The sequence below is a fragment of the Ornithodoros turicata genome, chromosome 3 (assembly GCF_037126465.1).
Source record: "Ornithodoros turicata isolate Travis chromosome 3, ASM3712646v1, whole genome shotgun sequence".
Lineage (NCBI taxonomy): Eukaryota > Metazoa > Arthropoda > Arachnida > Ixodida > Argasidae > Ornithodoros > Ornithodoros turicata.
In genome coordinates, this window is record NC_088203.1 from 45,458,084 (window position 1) to 45,479,830 (window position 21,747).

Here is a 21,747-nt window from a genome sequence, read left to right on the forward strand (position 1 = left end):
CACGATGGCGAGTGAGTCGGTTCATGTAGAATATACACCCGTTCAGGCTGACCAAGGTTAGGTCAGGAGGACCTTTTACGTATTTCACACGATGGCGAGTGAGTCGGTTCATGTAGAATATACACCCGTTCAGGCTGACCAAGGTTAGGTCAGGAGGACCTTTTACGTATTTCACACGATGGCGAGTGAGTCGGTTCATGTAGAATATACACCCGTTCAGGCTGACCAAGGTTAGGTCAGGAGGACCTTTTGCTTATTTCACACGATCGCGTATGCGTCGGTTCCTGTAGAATATGCACCCATCGAGACTGACCAAGGTTAGGTCAGGAGGACCTTTTACGTATTTCACACGATGGCGAGTGAGTCGGTTCATGTAGAATACGCACCCGTCGAGGCTGACCATGGTAAGGTCAGGAGGACCTTTTGCTTATTTCACACGATCGCGTATGCGTCGGTTCCTGTAGAATATGCACTCATCGAGACTGCCCAAGGTTAGGTCAGGAGGACCTTTTACGTATTTCACACGATGGCGAGTGAGTCGGTTCATGTAGAATACGCACCCGTCGAGGCTGACCATGGTAAGGTCAGGAGGACCTTTTGCTTATTTCACACGATCGCGTATGCGTCGGTTCCTGTAGAATATGCACCCATCGAGACTGCCCAAGGTTAGGTCAGGAGGACCTTTTACGTATTTCACACGATGGCGAGTGAGTCGGTTCATGTAGAATACGCACCCGTCGAGGCTGACCATGGTAAGGTCAGGAGGACCTTTTGCTTATTTCACACGATCGCGTATGCGTCGGTTCCTGTAGAATATGCACCCATCGAGACTGACCAAGGTTAGGTCAGGAGGACCTTTTACGTATTTCACACGATGGCGAGTGAGTCGGTTCATGTAGAATATACACCCGTTCAGGCTGACCAAGGTTAGGTCAGGAGGACCTTTTACGTATTTCACACGATGGCGAGTGAGTCGGTTCATGTAGAATATACACCCGTTCAGGCTGACCAAGGTTAGGTCAGGAGGACCTTTTACGTATTTCACACGATGGCGAGTGAGTCGGTTCATGTAGAATATACACCCGTTCAGGCTGACCAAGGTTAGGTCAGGAGGACCTTTTGCTTATTTCACACGATCGCGTATGCGTCGGTTCCTGTAGAATATGCACCCATCGAGACTGACCAAGGTTAGGTCAGGAGGACCTTTTACGTATTTCACACGATGGCGAGTGAGTCGGTTCATGTAGAATACGCACCCGTCGAGGCTGACCATGGTAAGGTCAGGAGGACCTTTTGCTTATTTCACACGATCGCGTATGCGTCGGTTCCTGTAGAATATGCACCCATCGAGACTGCCCAAGGTTAGGTCAGGAGGACCTTTTACGTATTTCACACGATGGCGAGTGAGTCGGTTCATGTAGAATACGCACCCGTCGAGGCTGACCATGGTAAGGTCAGGAGGACCTTTTGCTTATTTCACACGATCGCGTATGCGTCGGTTCCTGTAGAATATGCACCCATCGAGACTGCCCAAGGTTAGGTCAGGAGGACCTTTTACGTATTTCACACGATGGCGAGTGAGTCGGTTCATGTAGAATACGCACCCGTCGAGGCTGACCATGGTAAGGTCAGGAGGACCTTTTGCTTATTTCACACGATCGCGTATGCGTCGGTTCCTGTAGAATATGCACCCATCGAGACTGACCAAGGTTAGGTCAGGAGGACCTTTTACGTATTTCACACGATGGCGAGTGAGTCGGTTCATGTAGAATATACACCCGTTCAGGCTGACCAAGGTTAGGTCAGGAGGACCTTTTACGTATTTCACACGATGGCGAGTGAGTCGGTTCATGTAGAATATACACCCGTTCAGGCTGACCAAGGTTAGGTCAGGAGGACCTTTTACGTATTTCACACGATGGCGAGTGAGTCGGTTCATGTAGAATATACACCCGTTCAGGCTGACCAAGGTTAGGTCAGGAGGACCTTTTACGTATTTCACACGATGGCGAGTGAGTCGGTTCATGTAGAATATACACCCGTTCAGGCTGACCAAGGTTAGGTCAGGAGAACCTTTTATGTATTTCACACGATGGCGAGTAAGTCGGTTCATGTAGAATACGCACCCGTCGAGGCTGACCATGGTAAGGTCAGGAGGACCTTTTGCTTATTTCACACGATCGCGTATGCGTCGGTTCCTGTAGAATATGCACCCATCGAGACTGACCAAGGTTAGGTCAGGAGGACCTTTTACGTATTTCACACGATGGTGAGTGAGTCGGTTCATGTAGAATATGCACCCGTCGAAGCTGACCAAGGTAAGGTCAGGACGACCTTTTGCGTATTTCACACGATCGCGTATGCGTCGGTACCTGTAGAATATGCACCCATCGAGACTGACCAAGGTTAGGTCAGGAGGACCTTTTACGTATTTCACACAATGGCGGGTGAGTCGGTTCACGTAGAATATGCACCCGTCGGGGCTGACCAAGGTCAGGTCAGGAGGACCTTTTACGTATTTCATATGATGGCGAGTGAGTCGGTTCACGTAGAATATGCACCCGTCGGGGATGACCAAGTTTAGGTCAGGAGGACCTTTTACGTATTTCACACGATGGCGAGTGAGTCGGTTCATGTAAAATATGCACCCGCCGGGGCTGACCAAGGTTAGGTCAGGAGGACCTTTTACGTATTTCACATGATGGCGAGTGAGTCGATTCACGTAGAATATGCACCCGTCGGGGATGACCAAGGTTAGGTCAGGAGGACCTTTTACGTATTTCACAGGATGGCGAGTGAGTCGGTTCATGTAAAATATGCACCCGACGAGGCTGACCAAGGTTAGGTCAGGAGGACCTTTTACGTATTTCACACGATGGCGAGTGAGTCGGTTCATGTAAAATATGCACCCGCCGGGGCTGACCAAGGTTAGGTCAGGAGGACCTTTTACGTATTTCACACGATGGCGAGTGAGTCGATTCACGTAGAATATGCACCCGTCGGGGATGACCAAGGTTAGGTCAGGAGGACCTTTTACGTATTTCACAGGATGGCGAGTGAGTCGGTTCATGTAAAATATGCACCCGACGAGGCTGACCAAGGTTAGGTCAGGAGGACCTTTTACGTATTTCACACGATGGCGAGTGAGTCGGTTCATGTAAAATATGCACCCGCCGGGGCTGACCAAGGTTAGGTCAGGAGGACCTTTTACGTATTTCACACGATGGCGAGTGAGTCGATTCACGTAGAATATGCACCCGTCGGGGATGACCAAGGTTAGGTCAGGAGGACCTTTTACGTATTTCACAGGATGGCGAGTGAGTCGGTTCATGTAAAATATGCACCCGACGAGGCTGACCAAGGTTAGGTCAGGAGGACCTTTTACGTATTTCACACGATGGCGAGTGAGTCGGTTCATGTAAAATATGCACCCGCCGGGGCTGACCAAGGTTAGGTCAGGAGGACCTTTTACGTATTTCACACGATGGCGAGTGAGTCGATTCACGTAGAATATGCACCCGTCGGGGATGACCAAGGTTAGGTCAGGAGGACCTTTTACGTATTTCACAGGATGGCGACTGAGTCGGTTCATGTAAAATATGCACCCGACGAGGCTGACCAAGGTTAGGTCAGGAAGACCTTTTACGTATTTCACACGATGGCGAGTGAGTCGGTTCATGTAAAATATGCACCCGCCGGGGCTGACCAAGGTTAGGTCAGGAGGACCTTTTACGTATTTCACACGATGGCGAGTGAGTCGATTCACGTAGAATATGCACCCGTCGGGGATGACCAAGGTTAGGTCAGGAGGACCTTTTACGTATTTCACAGGATGGCGACTGAGTCGGTTCATGTAAAATATGCACCCGACGAGGTTGACCAAGGTTAGGTCAGGAGCACCTCTTACGTATTTCACACGATGGCGGGTGAGTCGGTTCATGTAGAATACGCACCCGTCGGGGCTGACCAAGGTTAGGTCAGGAGCACCTTTTATGTATTTCACACGATGGCGAGTGAGTCGGTTCATGTAGAATACGCACCCGTCCGGGCTGACCAAGGTTAGGTCAGGAGCACCTTTTATGTATTTCACACGATGGCGAGTGAGTCGGTTCATGTAGAATACGCACCCGTCGGGGCTGACCAAGGTTAGGTCAGGAGCACCTTTTATGTATTTCACACGATGGCGAGTGAGTCGGTTCATGTAGAATACGCACCCGTCGGGGCTGACCAAGGTTAGGTCAGGAGCACCTTTTATGTATTTCACACGATGGCGAGTGAGTCGGTTCATGTAGAATACGCACCCGTCGGGGCTGACCAAGGTTAGGTCAGGAGCACCTTTTATGTATTTCACACGATGGCGAGTGAGTCGGTTCATGTAGAATACGCACCCGTCGGGGCTGACCAAGGTTAGGTCAGGGGATTCTAAAAGCGACAAAATCCCAGTGCAGGGTACACGAAAGACGAAACACACACGAAGCACTGACTGATAAACACCTGTAATGGAAGCTACAACGCTTAGGTACACCATTGCCCCCAACCGACCCCTAGTGGAGGCCAAGGCCATCATACTGTAATCACAAACCGTTACCACACAAACAAGATCAACCAAGCAAACGCCCCCCCCCCCCCCCCACGAGAACCAGTCCTCGTGCTAGTTTTCAATGAATTGCCGAATTTTATGCGTCAATAACACGTAAGGCATGCCAGTACAACTATCGCCAGCCTGTTTTATCAGTAAAGCTTCCTTATAATGAAGAACCCCTACCTTACGACTTTTAAACAACATTTTCATTTTTCTGAACTGCGGCTCGCACCCGGAACAGGTTCTCAAGTGTTCGGCCAGCTTACCATAACCCTTTCCTCTCGAAGCTCTATGTTCCATCAGACGTACATTAACACAACATTTAGTTTGACCAATATACTGGCACCCGCAAGCCAAGGGAATTGAATAAACAACACCAAGACTGCAAGCCACAAAAGGATCTACGTGTTTTACATGACATCCCCCAGTTTTTGTCTGGGTAAGCTTTAGCTTAAATAGCAAAGTAGTAGCAAATGCACTGTTGCGATGCAGTGATGACACTCTAAAAAGTGAACATCACCGTGTAGCCCGCTGTGCTCCAACCATTGCCTCGAATGATAGGGTTATCCCTTCTGATCCGAAGAGAGAGGGAGGCGTACGCCTTTTTGTGACAATTATGATACATCCATATGGACACAAAAAGGCGTACGCCCCTCTCCCTTCGAATCAGAAGGGATAACCCCCAAGCCATGAAACACCTGATACAATAACCCCTTTTAAAAACCACATCAACACCATGCCTACAGGCTACCTTTTTTAGGCGATGGGAGGACTGATGAACGTACGCGATCACTCCAACACCCCTCCAATACCTTTGTTCACGCTGCGCGTGAGGATCACAACGCCCCTTTACGAACCTATTTACGACATCACTGAGTTCATTCCTAGGGTATCCAGCGTCCTCAAGCCTAGTCACCTGTTCCATGCAACTCGACCCGACCTTATGAACACACGACCTCACCAAAGCGTTTTTTATCAAAGATTTTGCAACTCCGGCTCTTACAGTTTTTGAGATATCGGAGTCAAAAGGCGTTAAAGCTTTTTTACAGCGCTGGCGATATTCCCAGCATACTCCCTTCCCATCAGAAGAAATCCGAAGATCGAAGTACTGAATTTGACAAATTTCTTCCCTTTCCACAGTAAACTTTAAACCCAAACCCTCTCGAACGAACAAACCCTGTATACCCAATTTCCTTCCATACCCACACACACCAAAAAGTCAACAACATACCTAGTAATAAATTCAATCCCAAAATTCCCACCCCCCAAGCTCTCAGAAACAGCTCTATCTACCTTTGCCAAAACCAAATCACTAGGTACACTCTAAGAAAAAAAAAGGAGTACTTTTACCCCTTTTGGAGACTAAATGCATTGCCACAAAAAAATAGTCCCTTTCGGGAGTAAATGCACGGGAGTGAATGAATGTCACAGAGTGGAGACTGCATTTCACACGCTGTTGTAAGAGTCCCAGGTACATAATTCGTGTGCACGCATGAAAATACTTTGAAGCAAACCGTCAACCGTGACATATCGAGTTATATAAACTCTTACGCCATACATAGGGCACAATTTTCGAAGAAAGATGCGCTCACTGTTTCTTACTCTGTGTGGCTGAGTTATACTAGTGTCACTAAACAGGGAGCAGAGTAGCGATACTGAGCCACGCCGGCGAGCGAGACCGCCATCTTGGGCCCGTCAATCTCCCTCTTCTCTGCCGGAGAACAGCTCGCAACCGAGGAATCCGGTTTTCGATGGAGGGTACTCAACTTGGACGGCGCTTACTTGGAAGGAAAAACCTCGTGAAACGACGGGCCCAATCGCGGACACCGAACGGCGGCTCCGACGCGGAAATGGAATGCGATATTCTGTACCCATATTTAGTGACACTAAGTTATACAGCTTTATGCCATGAAACTGACCAATGGCACATATTTACGTAGACTATTGCATTCAGAGAACCATTCCCGAAGTTCAGTGACAATTTGCAGTCCTGGGGAGTAAATGTCGGGACTAAATGTAGGGTTAGGGGACTAAAATGGGGAGGGAGCAATTGCAGTCCAGGGGAGTAGAGGCTGCCATTACTCCCCGTTTTACTCCTTTTTTCTTAGAGAGTACTGGAGCAATTTTTGAGCGTATACGCACACCATGCCGTTGTCGAAAAACCCATTAGACAGTAGAATCTAAATACAATTTTAGAATATCCAAGAAAACACTATCTGATACACAAACAGTATTTTGAAACGACACTAACCCAACAGATATTGCTTCCTGTACACACGAAGAAATGATATGCAAAGGCAACCTATAGAACAGATCAACAACATCCAAAGAGGAAAACCGAACCCTCTTATTTTCAACACACCTTACCTTTTCAATTAAACCGCAGGGGTATGTATTTCCTAAAAGGGCCTTCAAACTTCATTTCATTGAGGTCTTCAAACTCCACATGGATTTGCATGGATTCGCATTATCCCTGCAAACTTCTAATCGTAGCTCACCTCTGGATATATCAACCATACCAATCACCCAGGTCCCTTCTATAGCTCTCCCCTTATTGTATTTCCTCCCCCTTCCAATTTTGCCCAGATCAGAATACTTGGATTTTAAACTTTCCTCGCACACCTCTGTGCAGTAATTTTTCAGTAAAAAAAAGTGCCACTGTTTTTCTTGATGTCTGCTTTTCAAACGAAGTATCTATGATGGCTGTGTTGTCGGGGTTGTCCCTACTGAACGCGTAAGTTAATCTGTCTTGTTGACAGAGGAGTGCCCTCAAGCCAGGTTTCTGCTGTCGCCAATTGTTGAAAAGGACCATTGTCCCCGTGATTTTTGCGACACGTGAATCTGCCGATTCCGTCCTCCGTTACCTGTATCACGAAGACGCTACCACAAAACAGACATTTCCCTGTCCTCAGCACAATTCCGTGCTCGCGCGTGGAGCCAGTGCAGAGAGCTCTCCTTTGTCTGCATAAGCACGCGTAATTTCATGAGGGTCGTCATGGTGCCGAAAGTGGAGAAGCGCGTTTCTGTCGTCTGCGTACTTTCAGGCGTTCGCGCGACTTTTGCGTGTCATGTGATATTGGGAGCGTTCCAAAACCAACTCGAGTCAACTCGGGAGTAGCTCTCTACACGAAGCGCCGTTCCAAAACCGGGTGGAGTAACTCGATGACTTCACTACCCGCGTTCCAAAACAAGGTGGAGTAACCAGAGAGTTAACTCGATTCAACTCTCCTGGGAAGGCCGGTCAGGGAAGGTTCGCTCGAGTAATGACGTCATGGTTTTGTCGTCTGCTCTTTTCCGCGAAAGCGCGGTATCGAAACCAGCTGAACGTTTGGTTGTCGAAAGGCTCTACCTCCACAACAGGTCATCAGTACACAACTGGACACCGAAATGGCAACAGTCTTCCGATGCGGATTGTGCGACATGGCTTCTGAGGGCCAGGGGAACGCCCAAAGACATGTGAGCCGGATACATTTCCCAGGAGAAAGTGATGTCTATATGTACGTCGCTTTTCAATTATCTATTTAACATATGTTCACTAACAGCTGCCCTGCAATGTTTATTTGTTTCACTGCCTCGTCCTTGTAAAGGCAGAGCTCTATGTGAAACGTTGAAAACTATTTTAGGAGGAAGGGCTATTACTGACGAGCATTATAATTATTATTACTACTTTCGTGTGCGTGTGTCCGAAATGGGATTTTAAATGGAATATCACTTTTCTTCCTTTACCTTCACAGTTGTAAGGTGGTTTGTCGATACGTTCGTGTGAACAGGTTTCAGATAAAATATGAACCATGGGCGTAGGCTAGCTGGTGGATAAATGCCTGGGTGGAACTTGGATAAATTTTGAGCTGTGGAAGGAAGGGACAACACGACAAAACTCTGTCACGAATTCCCCGTCTTTTCGTCCAAGCTAAGACTCCTTTCAAGGCAATGAAACAGGGACTTGCGCGCTTCGCGATACGTGTACTATCAGAAACTCTTCATCGCGCTCTGATTACGTGTTTTGTTTCAGCCGTTCAGCTCACATTCCACTCCGACGCCGCGGACGTTTTCGTTACCCAAACCACGCCCGCATCACTACCTCAGTTCCAGGATTCCAACCAGCAGCTTTCACCTTTTGCATTTTTCATCTTCTGTCGTCAATATGTTAACATTTTTCTTTTTTATTTTATTTCTTTTGACTACCCAATGCAACGGGATGTATCCACTTCATGCATTTGGGGTAGCTAATGGTACGTGAAGTCTCCCATCCCACAAAAGATTACCAAATAATTGACGACAATGTCAGCTGCTTTTCCCTTTCATTCTCCAGTAGAGGGGCTTAAGAATAATTCTGCAGTGTCTTGGAAGAGATACTCCCAAACAAGCAATCTCTGAATGTCTAACAAGCAATGAATGAACAAGCAATCTCCAGTAAGCAACTTCATACACAAAAAAGTGCTGAAAAAGCCAAATGCCCACTGGGCCGACAAGACAGAGTTCAACTATGTCCGACGGGGCATGGTGACTCCTGTAAACAGCTCACAATATGTTCCCAGTCGTCGTTATCGTCGTCTTTGTAAAATAAGTCTGACGCGCGCGAGATGAGAGCGGTGATGACACCGGCCTCCATCTTAACTCGGTCGGAGTTCCCCATGCGTTCCCAAAGCTACTCGACCACATAAGTACTCTGGTCACATGGTACAACTCGGTCATGTGACCTACTCGACTCGAGCGTTTGTTTTGGAACGCACCCATTGGGTTGTCATCACTAAAAAGCGCGCTATCGTGCTTCCGTATGGCCAATTCCGGTGTGTCTGCCTCCTCGTTAAACATGGCGAATGAATTTTCTTAGGAAAACTTGCGATAAAAATTAATTTTGAAATGTTTTGCAGGACATTACGTTTTTGTTGTGGTCGTATTTTGCTGCTTATTTTTTCTTGTTTTAAGTTTCAGTTTCAGTTTATTTCCTTTTTGCGGATGGAAAACGGGATAAAAAGCTTTATGCTTGACAAAAGTCCCGCTCCCATTACACAACGTACAGCAACAGTCACATATGAACAAACAGAAGGTTAGGTATCAAGAACAAAGGCACCAAAAAACGAGTACACTATTCCATATCTAGGAAAAAGGAAATAAGTCTATTTTTAAACAATAACAGGAAACCTGAAAACATAATAATGTATCTATTAAGGTCAGAAGCTAGTAGATATTGCAATGATCGTTTGCAATAATTTGTTCGGCATCGCCGTGTATAAAACTGTTCGGCACGAAACTGATACGGAGAGGGGCGTTTTTGAATGTTAGAGCTGCAAAAATGCTGTGTTATCTTGACGAGTACTCAACGAGTACATCAATGCGAGTCTGTAATGTAGGAACCTTTGTGTAGGGATATCTAAATAAGTCTGAACTCTGTGAGAAACGGCGCGTTCCAGCAATAATCCTAAGTGATCTCCTTTGCAACCGGGATAACTTCTTTATATTACCAAGTGTAGTCGTGTCCCATACAAGAAAGCAGTAACTACATTATCCGGCAAGAAATACCGGTATCTACAGCGTACCATTTACGTCAGCTAGTTTTTTCGCCAACATCCCTAAGATATATACTCCAATTCAGATACTTTGAAAAAACGACTCCTAGGCTCTTAAAGGAAGGATTCAAACTTCCTATTCGCGAAATAGATATTAATATCTGTAAGAACAGCCTTGTTCCTTGGTTGGAACATCATCATTTTAGATTTATCTGTGTTAACAATTAAGGAGTGACAGTCCGACCATACATTTAGCTTTTGCATTATGTAGTTTGCAAACCTTTCTATTTCCGTTTTCGAAAATTCAGAACAAAGAAGTGTGGTGTTGTCGGCATATATTATAAAATCTACTTTGGCTGACCCGTTTACTGCAAAGGGTATATTAACAATATCGTTTATATAAACGTTAAGGTGTTTGTTGTTTTTGTTTTTCTTTAAAAAGGTCAATGGTCCCGATACCGAACGACAACCCCTTTTTTATACTTTGAACTGTTGCTTATTTCTTCTGATCTGATCCCGGCACAGTTTTCAGAAGAGGACGACGACGTCAGGCGATACAATGCAGAAATGACTGAGCAGGAAGGAAGTTACGAGCCACCTGCAGTCTGGTGTATTTCTGCTGTCCTGCTCGTGTCGATTGCGGTCGGGATAGCCATCGTGCTCGTCGTAATGTATCAGGAGAGGAACACAGCAACAGAGATCATCACCCCTGATTCCCGTCAAAGCGGTCAAAATAAGAAGTCCCGCACTAGGTACACTCCTGAAGGAAACTTGGACTGGACCCCCACATCTCCAGTGGCGAACGGAACAGCGCGTCCATACCGCCTGCCAAGGGAAGTCCAGCCCATCGGATACAATCTAACGATCTGCATCGATAAAGGCAAGCGGCTTTGGTGTTTTAGTGCGACACGTTTTTCCAAAGCGTCCGACGTATAAATGCGTTAAGGGAAGTGGCTCAGGCAGACATTTGGAAAAGAGACTGTTCTTGTAGAAAAACAACAGACTCTGGTCGAAACATCTAGGCCTCTCGTCCAAGGCTCTACGCTTAAAGGGACGGTCACATCCGGAAACTCATCTATGAAACCGTACTGCTGTGCTGTGCATCGGCCGAGAGTCTACTTGGCTAACTTTTTCGTCGAAAAAGTTCGTTGCTGGGACGTGCACGTGCTCTACCTATTTTTAGTAGTTACTATAACTACTAGCCACTAGATAAAATTATTTAAATTAATTTACAATACCCTACTGCTCCACATATGTGGCAATGTGTAGGGGAGAGGAGATAACAACTCGGTAACGACACAATGACAATAATTCTATCATTCTGACATATACGAGCATAACTTTTCACAAAATATGGCACTTTATTTATTTATTTATTTTTTTTTTCCACAATGTGGTGGAGCTGGAGCAAAAAGGCAGCGACAATCAATTGAGTGGCACACACCAAAGCAATATTAAACAGCAACATTAGCAAGAAAACAATGACAAAACAAAAGAAAACGCATAACAATACGCATACCCCCGCGCTGTTACCAAAACAATGATTTCAACTGTTTTGTTTGGTGACACCTTGACGTTAGTGAAGAAGCCAAATGTGTTTAATACTCGTGGGAGTTGACGGGACAAACTCTGTTCGCCATAAGCTCTTCCGGCTCTTGGATATTCCGACCTGGCATCTCTCCTAGTATGATAGCAACTTAGTTTCAGCTTGAGATCGGCAAGAGATAGAAAATAATAATTGTAATTTTGTTATTTAAGACATGTATGTGAACAAGCATTTGTATTTAAAGAAGTCACTAGCCCGTACTATCTGGTATTATTGAAACAATCCCTTGGTCGTGTCGTGGCTTTGTATATTGGCAATGGCGCGTAAAAATATCTTCTTAATTTTTTTCAATAGTCTGAATATTATGTTGAGTTGTAGAATTTTAGAGCCCTAAGACAATGCGTTGTATACAGCTATTTTGACGTGGCAGGGTAAGAGGCTTTTGAACCTATGGATCTTACCTGTTGCGCTTGCCAACCTAGAACAGAGATGATTCACATGTTTGTCCCAAGATAATGTTTCCTGAAAGTGTACACCCAGGAACTTTAGGTTATCAACGATTTCAATATTAGAAGCTCCCAACTTCAGAGACGAATCTATCTTAATCCACTTGCTTTTTGCCCTAAAGATATCAGCTTTTGTTTTAGATGGGTTTAATCTCAGTGAGTTTCGCGTGGCCCGCAAATTTACTTTAGTTAAGATTACATTACCTTGATTTAAAATCGCCTCCGGGTCATGTCCTCCAATAAGTACTGTCATATCATCGGCATACAAGATGCATTTTCATCTTCAGATACTTGTGTAATGTCATTGACATAACGGTTAAAGAAAAGCGGGCCTAAAATGCTACCCTGTGGGACACCCGATACGATGCCAAGTGAATTTGATATGGCTTCTCCTAGTTTCACTCGTTGAGTCCTACTGTGTAGGTATGAGGCAATCAGTTGGGAGCGGAAGCCCACGAACTCCATAGTATTTCAAGTTTGATAGCAGTATTTCGTGTTGTACGAGGTCGAATGATTTCGGATAATCAAGGAATATGGCCAGTGTAAGTTATATATTCGTCTATATTCGTAATTATGTGTTCTTTGGCATGCAGGAGTGCGATTTCTGTTGATCGACCTGTCCTAAAACCAAACTGCTCATCTACAAGTAGCCTTGTGTGCATTATTTTTTCGAGTGAAAATTGGTGAGATCGAGATTGGCCTATAGTTGGAAAAGAAATTGCGGTCGCCCGTTTTGTATAGTACCGTAACTTTAGCCGTTTTCATTTTACTAGGAAAAAGTATTATATTATTATAGTTTTATTAGCGTATCCATAAACCGCGCGATGGCCAGTACATAAACAGCAGTTGTAGATATGCAATAAATATGGGGAAAGTACATCGATTACATATTTGAGAGGGGCGACTTCTAGGCCGTCTATATCAGCACACTTGCTATTTTTTAATCCTTTCGTTATTGTAACTATCTCCAGAGGGTCAGTAGGCGAAAAGAATACAGACTCAGTGCAACCCACATTTGGAATCTCCACATTTGGCTGAGCAAACGTCGATCCTATGCATGTGAAGTATGTATTGAAAGAATCAGCCAGATCAGCGCCGCTTATTTCCTCACCACCCACTACCAGTGTGCCTGGTATTTCCGTACGGTTATTAGTATTCAACAAGCTGTTCAGTTTCTGCCACATAACTCGGGAGTTTCTAACGTCAGAAAATAAGCTACTGTAATAATCTTTTTTAGCACAACGAAGCCTGGAGTTTGTGAAGTTGCGCAGTTGTTTAAATTCTGCCAGGTGTTTTTCAAATCGCGTTTTTAAAAATTCGATTCAATTCAATTCAATTCAATTTTATTAGTAGTATGTGCAATACATAGTGCACAGTGGGGGCTTCGTAAAATTGCTTATATTTGTAATTTCGTTTTCGTATTAGTCTTAATAACTCTATGGTTATCCACGGCTTCCTCGCCTTTTTGTGTAACGAGCAAGAGCAGCATTCAGGGACACCCCCTCTGAAACCCGGCTTGACCTGATAGCAGAGGACTACGCAAGGAAGCTAAGTTTACAGGGTGGTGCGTGAGTACGTGAGGAGGAACAGATCTGGGCAGGGAGAGGAGGACATATCTGAGGCGAACAGTTCCCTTTTCGCGCCCCGACCTGATAACAACACCGATAACACGCCCGGGAGCATTCGCGTAAGATCAAGAATAAGACGTGATGTATAACTGTGGGAACGAGCATGGGACTTTCCAGATATCGGGAGATTACCGGATGAAATTGGCAGGTTGGCGCCTGTGATAGCCTTCTGGACGACAAATTCACTAAATGCGAATCCTAAGAGTGCAGCAAGGACAGCAGCTACGGCCCGCAGACGATACAAGGACTACGTAATTTTATGATGATACCGTCAGTATCAAATTGGTATCAAGAGTTATTACGAGCTAAAATAGAGGAAACTGACAAATTGGTGCCAGTGAGTGCCGCTTGGGCGACGATTTGGCAAAATGTCTGAAGTATATAGATTGGGCTGGTTGGTGTAAATCCACAAGCGACCAAAGAACAAACACGAAACAACGACAGAGCGACTTCTGTCTGATCTTGTCTCCCGTTTGTTCTTTGGTCGCTTGAAAATGAATGATTTGACCAAACGCTGCTTCCCAGGCTCTGGCAAGGGTACCAGGTATGGGCCGCGGACTCATAGCTATTAACCACGGATATACAGACTGTGTAATTAAGTGATGACATCTTCGATATCACGTTTATATCCAGAGTTATTACTAAATGAAATGGAAGATATGGACGCGTCTGCGAGTGCTGTGGCGATGCGAGTGGCAATAATTTGATCAAACGCGACTTCTTTGGACCAGATATTTTGGAGCAGAACTAAATACCAGATTTGGAGATAACGCTAAACAAGTGCTGCGTGCCCTCGAGTACATTATTTATTTCTCGTTTAAGATGAAGCAATGCTCAGATCAGGGCAATCAGGGCTCTCACACACGCGGGCTGCATGTGCATGGCTTGCAGTCAGCTATTCGGTGTCCCGAGGGCTCTTGACCACTAAGTAGAATAAAGCTGCCCCCCCCCCCCCCCCATACACGCGCACACCAATAATGAATAATTCGGAATGAAACCAGGTTTTCAGACATTGTTTTTACCCTTGCTCGGTGTAGTGCTGCTCCTGTCGACGTTAGGAAGGACATTCACATTCGAGCAGTTCTTATGACCCATGAACCTCAACAAGTAGCTACAGCGATTAGCGATCTGGTCTGAACATGCATTTTGATAAACTACACTGTAAGTAATATGATAATTGAGAAGTAATAGTGCAGACAAGTGCAGAGAATGACATCATCTTAATTATTACACTAAGTTTATGGGCTTACAGCATAGCAGCAGCCTCTCCGGATATCATGCGCGAAAAACTGTATACTGAGCACAGAGAGGCACAGAGAAAAAAAAGAAAAAAAAAAAGATTGAGTAGTTATGTTCGAGGGTCATTGTGTGAATATTTTTAATTATTTCTCTTTCTCCGATTTTCTTTTTCTTGTTCACGTTGAAAATGCAAGCAAAATCTGCAATACAGTGTGTAAACCGACAATTTCAGTGCTCCTGAACGTTGGGATAATCGTTCGTGAAGAACTATGTACGAAGAACTTGCAACGCCTTTCAAATTTTCAATGTCTCATTTGGAAAAGAAGCTCATTTGTTTCTGTTGGTGTGTCAAGTGAAGTTTTTCATTGACGAATTGTATATGCGATTGTCTAATAACTATACCGCCCAGCTGTTTACGCTAAGGTACTTTGCTATAATTGCGGTCCTTTCCAGGGTCATTACCCTCACACCCCAGGGAGGTGTACACTCCCCCTGAATTTTTCCAACCACTCCCCTGTAATTCATGAGATTTCCCGATACACCTTGGCCACCAATGCATATACGCATAGATATGTATCCATATAGATATACCACCCTATGGTTCTCTCCACTCGAAATCACGCAGACATCTTATCACGCCGGGTACCGCATCTTGGCTTCTATGCGCATTGGTGATAGTGCCAGCCGCAACAACAATGACACAGAAGAAATTGTCGTTCCTCTTCGCTGCTGATACGAGTTGCGCAACGGACCAAGCTGATACCTTCCGTTTGAATTCAGCATAACAGAGCTGCGACGATATGGCAAGGAAAAAACTTGCAAAGATACGGGGCACAAAAGTGAACTTGCACAGCAAATCGCCGGCAGTCCGAACATTTACACGCGGCAACAGACACCTACGAGCACTGGTGCTAAAGTCTGAGGAAAAGACATCATAGATGAAAATACATATCGGTTACAACAACAACAACAAATAAATCATAACTATGGCCTGGGGTGGTTCACCGCTTGAGAGCATATCCGTTACGAAGCCGTTTGAATTTCACTGTTCATGGTAATCAACACATTTTTCTCGAAGTGCAGCACGCACAAAGGAGTTCATGATTCGCTTACACGTCGACCTGCAAGAAATGACCCAAAGTATCCTTGTGATACATTGCATCACTTGCCAACTTCTTTGAGAAAAGTAAAGAGTAACCTTTCTGCAACCCCAATGATGGCAAGGGCAACCAAGGAATACACCACAAAGAGTCACTGGTGTATTCAGCATAGCGAAGCCATTATCAACTACTTATACTAGGATGTTAACAGTGGTGAACGCAAAATTTGGAAAAGGCACCGGCAGAGCCCTGTAAAACGGGCAAAACCCTTTGTATCATGGTGCCAAAGGAATATTCGAGACGGCTTATGCTATTGCCCTTCCCACTGGGATTGTAACGGAGGCGACCGCAAAATCCGTAAAAGACCGCAGCAGAGCGCTTTAGAACGGGCGAAACCTCTTTAATCATGGTTCCGAATAGATATTATCAACGGCTTATGATACTCTTCTACAGGGATCGCAACAGAAGCGACCACAAAATTCGGAAATGGCAGCAGCAGAGTCCTTTAAAACGTACGAAATCCCTTGTATCATGGTACCAAAGGCATATTAATGACGGCTTATGCTATGCCTTTACACCGGGATTGCGCAAGAGGAGACCGCATAATTTGGATACGGCGGCAGCAAGGCCTTTTAAAACGGGCGAAACTCCCTGTATCATGGAGCGAAAGAAAGAAAGTTATCAGTGACCTGTGCAATGCTATTCTGCTGGAGTTATAACTAGGGTTTGTGGTTTTCGGCATTTATTTTCAACCCATTTCGGGGGGTGTTTATCGGCATTTATATTGGGGACTATAAATCGGATTTTTTCGGAATTTATATTCCGCCCAAAAAATAAATGCCCGAATGCGGGCATCTATTTATTTCGCATGAAGGAGAGCCTATTTTGCGGGCGAAGTAACAACGAACCGAAAATAAGTGAATTGATTCATGGTTTCATTAACAATGTCCTTTATTGCCTGTGACAAACCAGCAAACAATGAGACTACCTCTTGTTGTAATAGATGCAAGCGTACATCATCATGCTCGCATCTGTCATAGCGGCTCGATCCTTGCGATTAATAACACGCAGTTTAGAGAACGCGCGCTCAACATTAGCGTTAGAAACAGGAATAGCCAGTATGCTTAAGGCGCACTGCGATAACAAAGGCCATGTGCTGGAACGGGTCGTCCAAAACTGAATAGGAGATATATCCACCTGAGAGGCAGGGCATGCAGCATATTCGAAAAACTCGCCCTTTATATCATCCATACGAGATTCATCAACAGAGCTGAGGTCATCCTCCTATAAGCGCTTACGAACAACGAAACAAGGGCACAGCCTGAAGATAATGCCACGCACGAGAAATAGTCGACAAAGGGAGATTTCAAGGGGATTTCCCTTTGCGGTTCCAGGAATGGTAGCTGTCAGGATACGAGAAATTCGTATTTTTTCGGAATATTCCGAATCTGAAAAAAATCATTCGGGGGGTGTTTTCCGGCATTTTTCGGAAAATGCCGAACACCACGAACCCTAGATAACACAGGCGATCGCCAAATTCGGAAAACGTGGCAGCAGAGCCCTCGTAAACGAGAAAAACCCCTTGTGTCATGCTGTCAAAGACATATTATCAACAACTTATACTATGTCATTCTACCGAGATCATAACACAGCAAGCTAGGCGACCGCAAACATCGGAAAAGGATGCAGCATAGCCCTTCAGAACGGGCGAGACCCCTTTATCAAGCTGCCGGTGACATGTCATCAATGACTTGTGCAATGCCCTTCTACTGGGATTGTAACAGAGACTACCGGAAAATACGGAAAATGCGGCAGCAGAGCCCTTTAAAACGGTCGATACCCCTTGTATCATAGTTCAAAAGTCATATAAGTATACGCAACGGACTATGCCATTGCCATTCTACTGGAATTATAACGGATGCGGCCGCAAACTCCATAAAAGGCTATACACCAGAGCCCTTTAAAACGGACAAAAACCCCTTTAATCATGGTGGCAGACATTTTACACACATATAAAGACGCGACGGCTTAAGTTATGCCCCTCTCCTGTGATTGCATCGGAAACCACCGCAAAATTTGGAAAAGGCGGCAGCAGGACCCTTTACAATGACTCAAATGATATGTATCATGGTGCCAAAAATATACTATGAACGGCTTGTACTGAGATTGTAACAGAGGCTACCGCAACGTTCGGCAGCAGATCGAGCCTTAAAACGTGCGAAGCCCCTTTAATCCTGGTGCCAGGCCGTACTTGGAGAGGTCCCGTTTGAAGAAACTGCTTCCGAAATGACACTCCCTAAGCAGAAAGCGTCCTAAGCTGATTTTGTAGTATGCATATGTGAAAGTAAGATCACGGGACTTGAACCCCGTATCTTGCTCCCCCTGTTGCACCCTGACAGGGCGCGTTTTAAAAATCGCATCCAAAATGGCATTCGAAATGGCCAAATGGCCTATTTCATCAACTTCGGGACTTAATATCATTTGATATAACAATAATATTAAAGATGTCCTGAGCTAATTTCTTAATATGTATATGTGAAAGTAAGATCACGGGGTTTGAACCACGTGTCTTGTTCCCCTGTTGCACCCTGAGAGGTCGCGTTTGACAAAATGGCTTCCAAACCGGCACTCGAAATGGCCAAATGGCCAATTTCGTCAACTTCGGGGCTTAATATCATTTGATATAAAAATAATATTAAAGATGTCCTAAGCTAATTTTGTAATATGCATATGTGAAAGTAAGATCACGGTGTTTAAACCTCGTACGTCGTTCCCCTGTTGCACCCTGAGACGTCGCGTTTGACAAAATCGTTTCCAAAGCGGCACTCGAAATGGCCAAGTGGACAATTTCGTCAACTTCGGGGCTTAATATCAGTGGATATAAAAATAATATTAAAGATGTCCTAAGCTGATTCTGTAGTATGTATATGTGAAAGTAAGATCACGGCGTTTAAACCCCGTACGTTGTTCCCCTGTTGCTCCCTGAGAGGTCGCGTTTGACAAAATCGCTTTCAAAAAGGCCAAATGGGGAATTTCATCAAGTTCGGGGCTTAATACCATTTGATATAACGATGATAATAAAGATATCCTAAGCTGAATATGTAATGTAATGTATATGTGTATGTATATGTGAAAGTAAGATCACGGGGTTTGAACCCCATACCTTGTTCTCCTGTTGCACCCTGGAAGGTCGCGTTTCACAAGATCACTTCCAAAACGGCACTCGAAATGGACAGTTTTATCAAGTTGTATATTTTAATATAAAAGCGATGGCCCTGGGTGCATCAGGATTAACACTCACACATCGTGCCGTGGTTGGTATGTGGCATGGAGGACGTACTGAACGAAAATTGGCGATGACATTTCCAGAATTTGACTGCCTTTGTCAAAAAATTGTAGTCTAAACATGGGCGATGTGCAAAAATCGACGGAATCCCCATAGGCGCAATGCATTCGAATTCATTTGGCCAGGGTGCACTAGGCTTATATTCTGCTGGCGCCTTTCATGTCTCCAGGGGTTCCTTACATGGTGTTCTTCTCTATTAGACGATGACATCTTAAAAATTTTATTCTGTTTTGCTGTTAATTGGCATAAACGCTGTCTCCCATTGAATTCACATCCTGTAAGGCCACTTCCCGCATAGCGGCTGAGTATAGTGACGGAGTGCGACGGCGGGGGGGTGACCGCGAATTTTGGGATTGTGCCTCCGAAGCGGAAATGCACTGCGATAGCATTCTAGGAATTTTGATAAAATCTGCTATATGCCTCTTCAGCATCATCAATACCAAGGATTGTATCCCAGCCCATAGTCAGAATATGCTCCCGAAATGCCTCGAGGTTTGCTTGTGTCACCTTTCTACAATACCTATAAGTGTTCCCTTTTGTTTTCTGTGTTAACTGCAGGCTAGTTCCATCTCAAATCGAACAATCCGGTACACTTGATGTCTCGAATGAACGGGAGAAAAATATATGTTGACGCCGTGGGTGAGTTAGGAGAAATAAACGCTTTCGGAATTCTCTGCGCTTCGCGGTTCGGGAAATAGGAGAGGAGGAAGAAACGGCATTTGAGAAGACGGTGTCGTCGCGCGCAGGTTTGAGCGTCCCCTACAAGGCTATTTATTGTCGCATTGTAGTAATTTCTTGATCTGGCTTAAGACCACCTAGGGCACAATAGGCTCCTGGGTTGGCAGTGCTGTGTCGGTTTTTGTTTCTCTGCAAAAAAAATCTCAAAGTTGACTCAAAGCGCCGAAAAGCACCATATTCACTGCAACTTTGCGGGAGATGTAAAAAACGGATAAGATTGAGCTTTGTGCCGTTTAATTTGTCATTCATGGGGCTATCGAATTATATATCATTTGTTACTCTACTCTGTCAGGAACGTAAGCGATACCTCCTTAAGTAGCACCATACCACTGAAAAATGACGAAATTCGGAAGCCTTTATCTTAAAAACCCCACCGAAACTTTCCTCGAACATTTTATATGTTGTAGGTAGTCCCTTGTACTATGCACAGAAAAAAAATCAAAATTCGGACTTGATCGGTTGGCGCGCTATGAATTTTTTGCCACCCGTATACGCCGAGCGCATTCAAGCCGTGGCAAAGTGTCCCGCGTGTTGTAAAATCGAAGTTTCCAAAGGGACTTTCAACTTCTGTCTTCACATGAAAAGTAGTTGCTAGCATTTGAAGCCGTTGTGAGCGTTTGCGTTCATAACAGTGTTGTAAGCGCTGAATGTAGATTGTGGGGCAACCAGATGTACTCGCATTTTTTGCGGGGGTGTCACACATGCATTGCAAGTGCTGGGAGCAAAGTGAATATGGTGCTTTTCGGCGCTTCGAGTCAACTTTGATATTTTTTTGCAGACAGACAAAAGCCGACACGTCACTGCCAACCGTGGAGCCTATTGCGACCTAGGTGGTCTAATGGTCTAAAGCCAGATGAAGAAATTATTACAATGCGACAAGAAATAGCCTTGTATGGAACGCTCAAACCTGCGCGCGACGACATCGTCTGCTGAGAGGCAGTTTCTTCCTCCTGTCCTATTTCCCGAACCGCGCAGCGCAGAGAATTCCCAACGCGTTTATTTCTCCTAACTCACCGATAGCCTTCAACATATATTTTTTCCCCTTCATTCGAGACATCAAGTGTACCGGATTGTTCGATGTTAGATGGAACAAGCCTGGAGCGACATAAAAATAGGCATATGATCACTGATGCCCGCATCGATAACACCGCTGCAAGCTATCAGGTTACGGGCACAGTTGGTGACGAGAACATCTATAAGTGTTGCCGTGGTAGCCGTAACCCTGGTAGGTACGTAGATAACGTTGTACATGTCATGTAGTTGCGACACGTTAGTAAATTCCACTTGGGGACGCAAAGTTTCTAACATGTTAACGTTAAAGCCTCTGCCCAGTATGAGGGCGTAGTTTTCATGGTTCACAAAATCAGAGTTTCCAGAGTGTTTAACATGGAAACCGAATCCTTCTGAGCGATACACAATAAATACATTCTTCCCCGTAGTTAAGATCTCAATATCTGGAGTCATTATAGAAAACTGTTGCAGCACTTCACAATTGTGTTTTTTGTCTACGAGGATACCCACACCACCGCCTCTTTTTCCTTTGCGGTTAAAA

General features: G+C 45.0%; 1 protein-coding gene across 1 annotated transcript in view; it reads left to right on the plus strand.

Annotated features, from left to right (window-relative positions):
• Positions 1-21,747, plus strand: part of LOC135386986 (endoplasmic reticulum aminopeptidase 1-like) — a 142,173-nt gene that overhangs the window by 960 nt on the left and 119,466 nt on the right. The window contains exon 2 of the mRNA XM_064616440.1: positions 10,618-10,972. Coding sequence (XP_064472510.1) covers positions 10,618-10,972 — 355 coding nt within the window. The remainder of the gene's footprint in view (positions 1-10,617; positions 10,973-21,747) is intronic.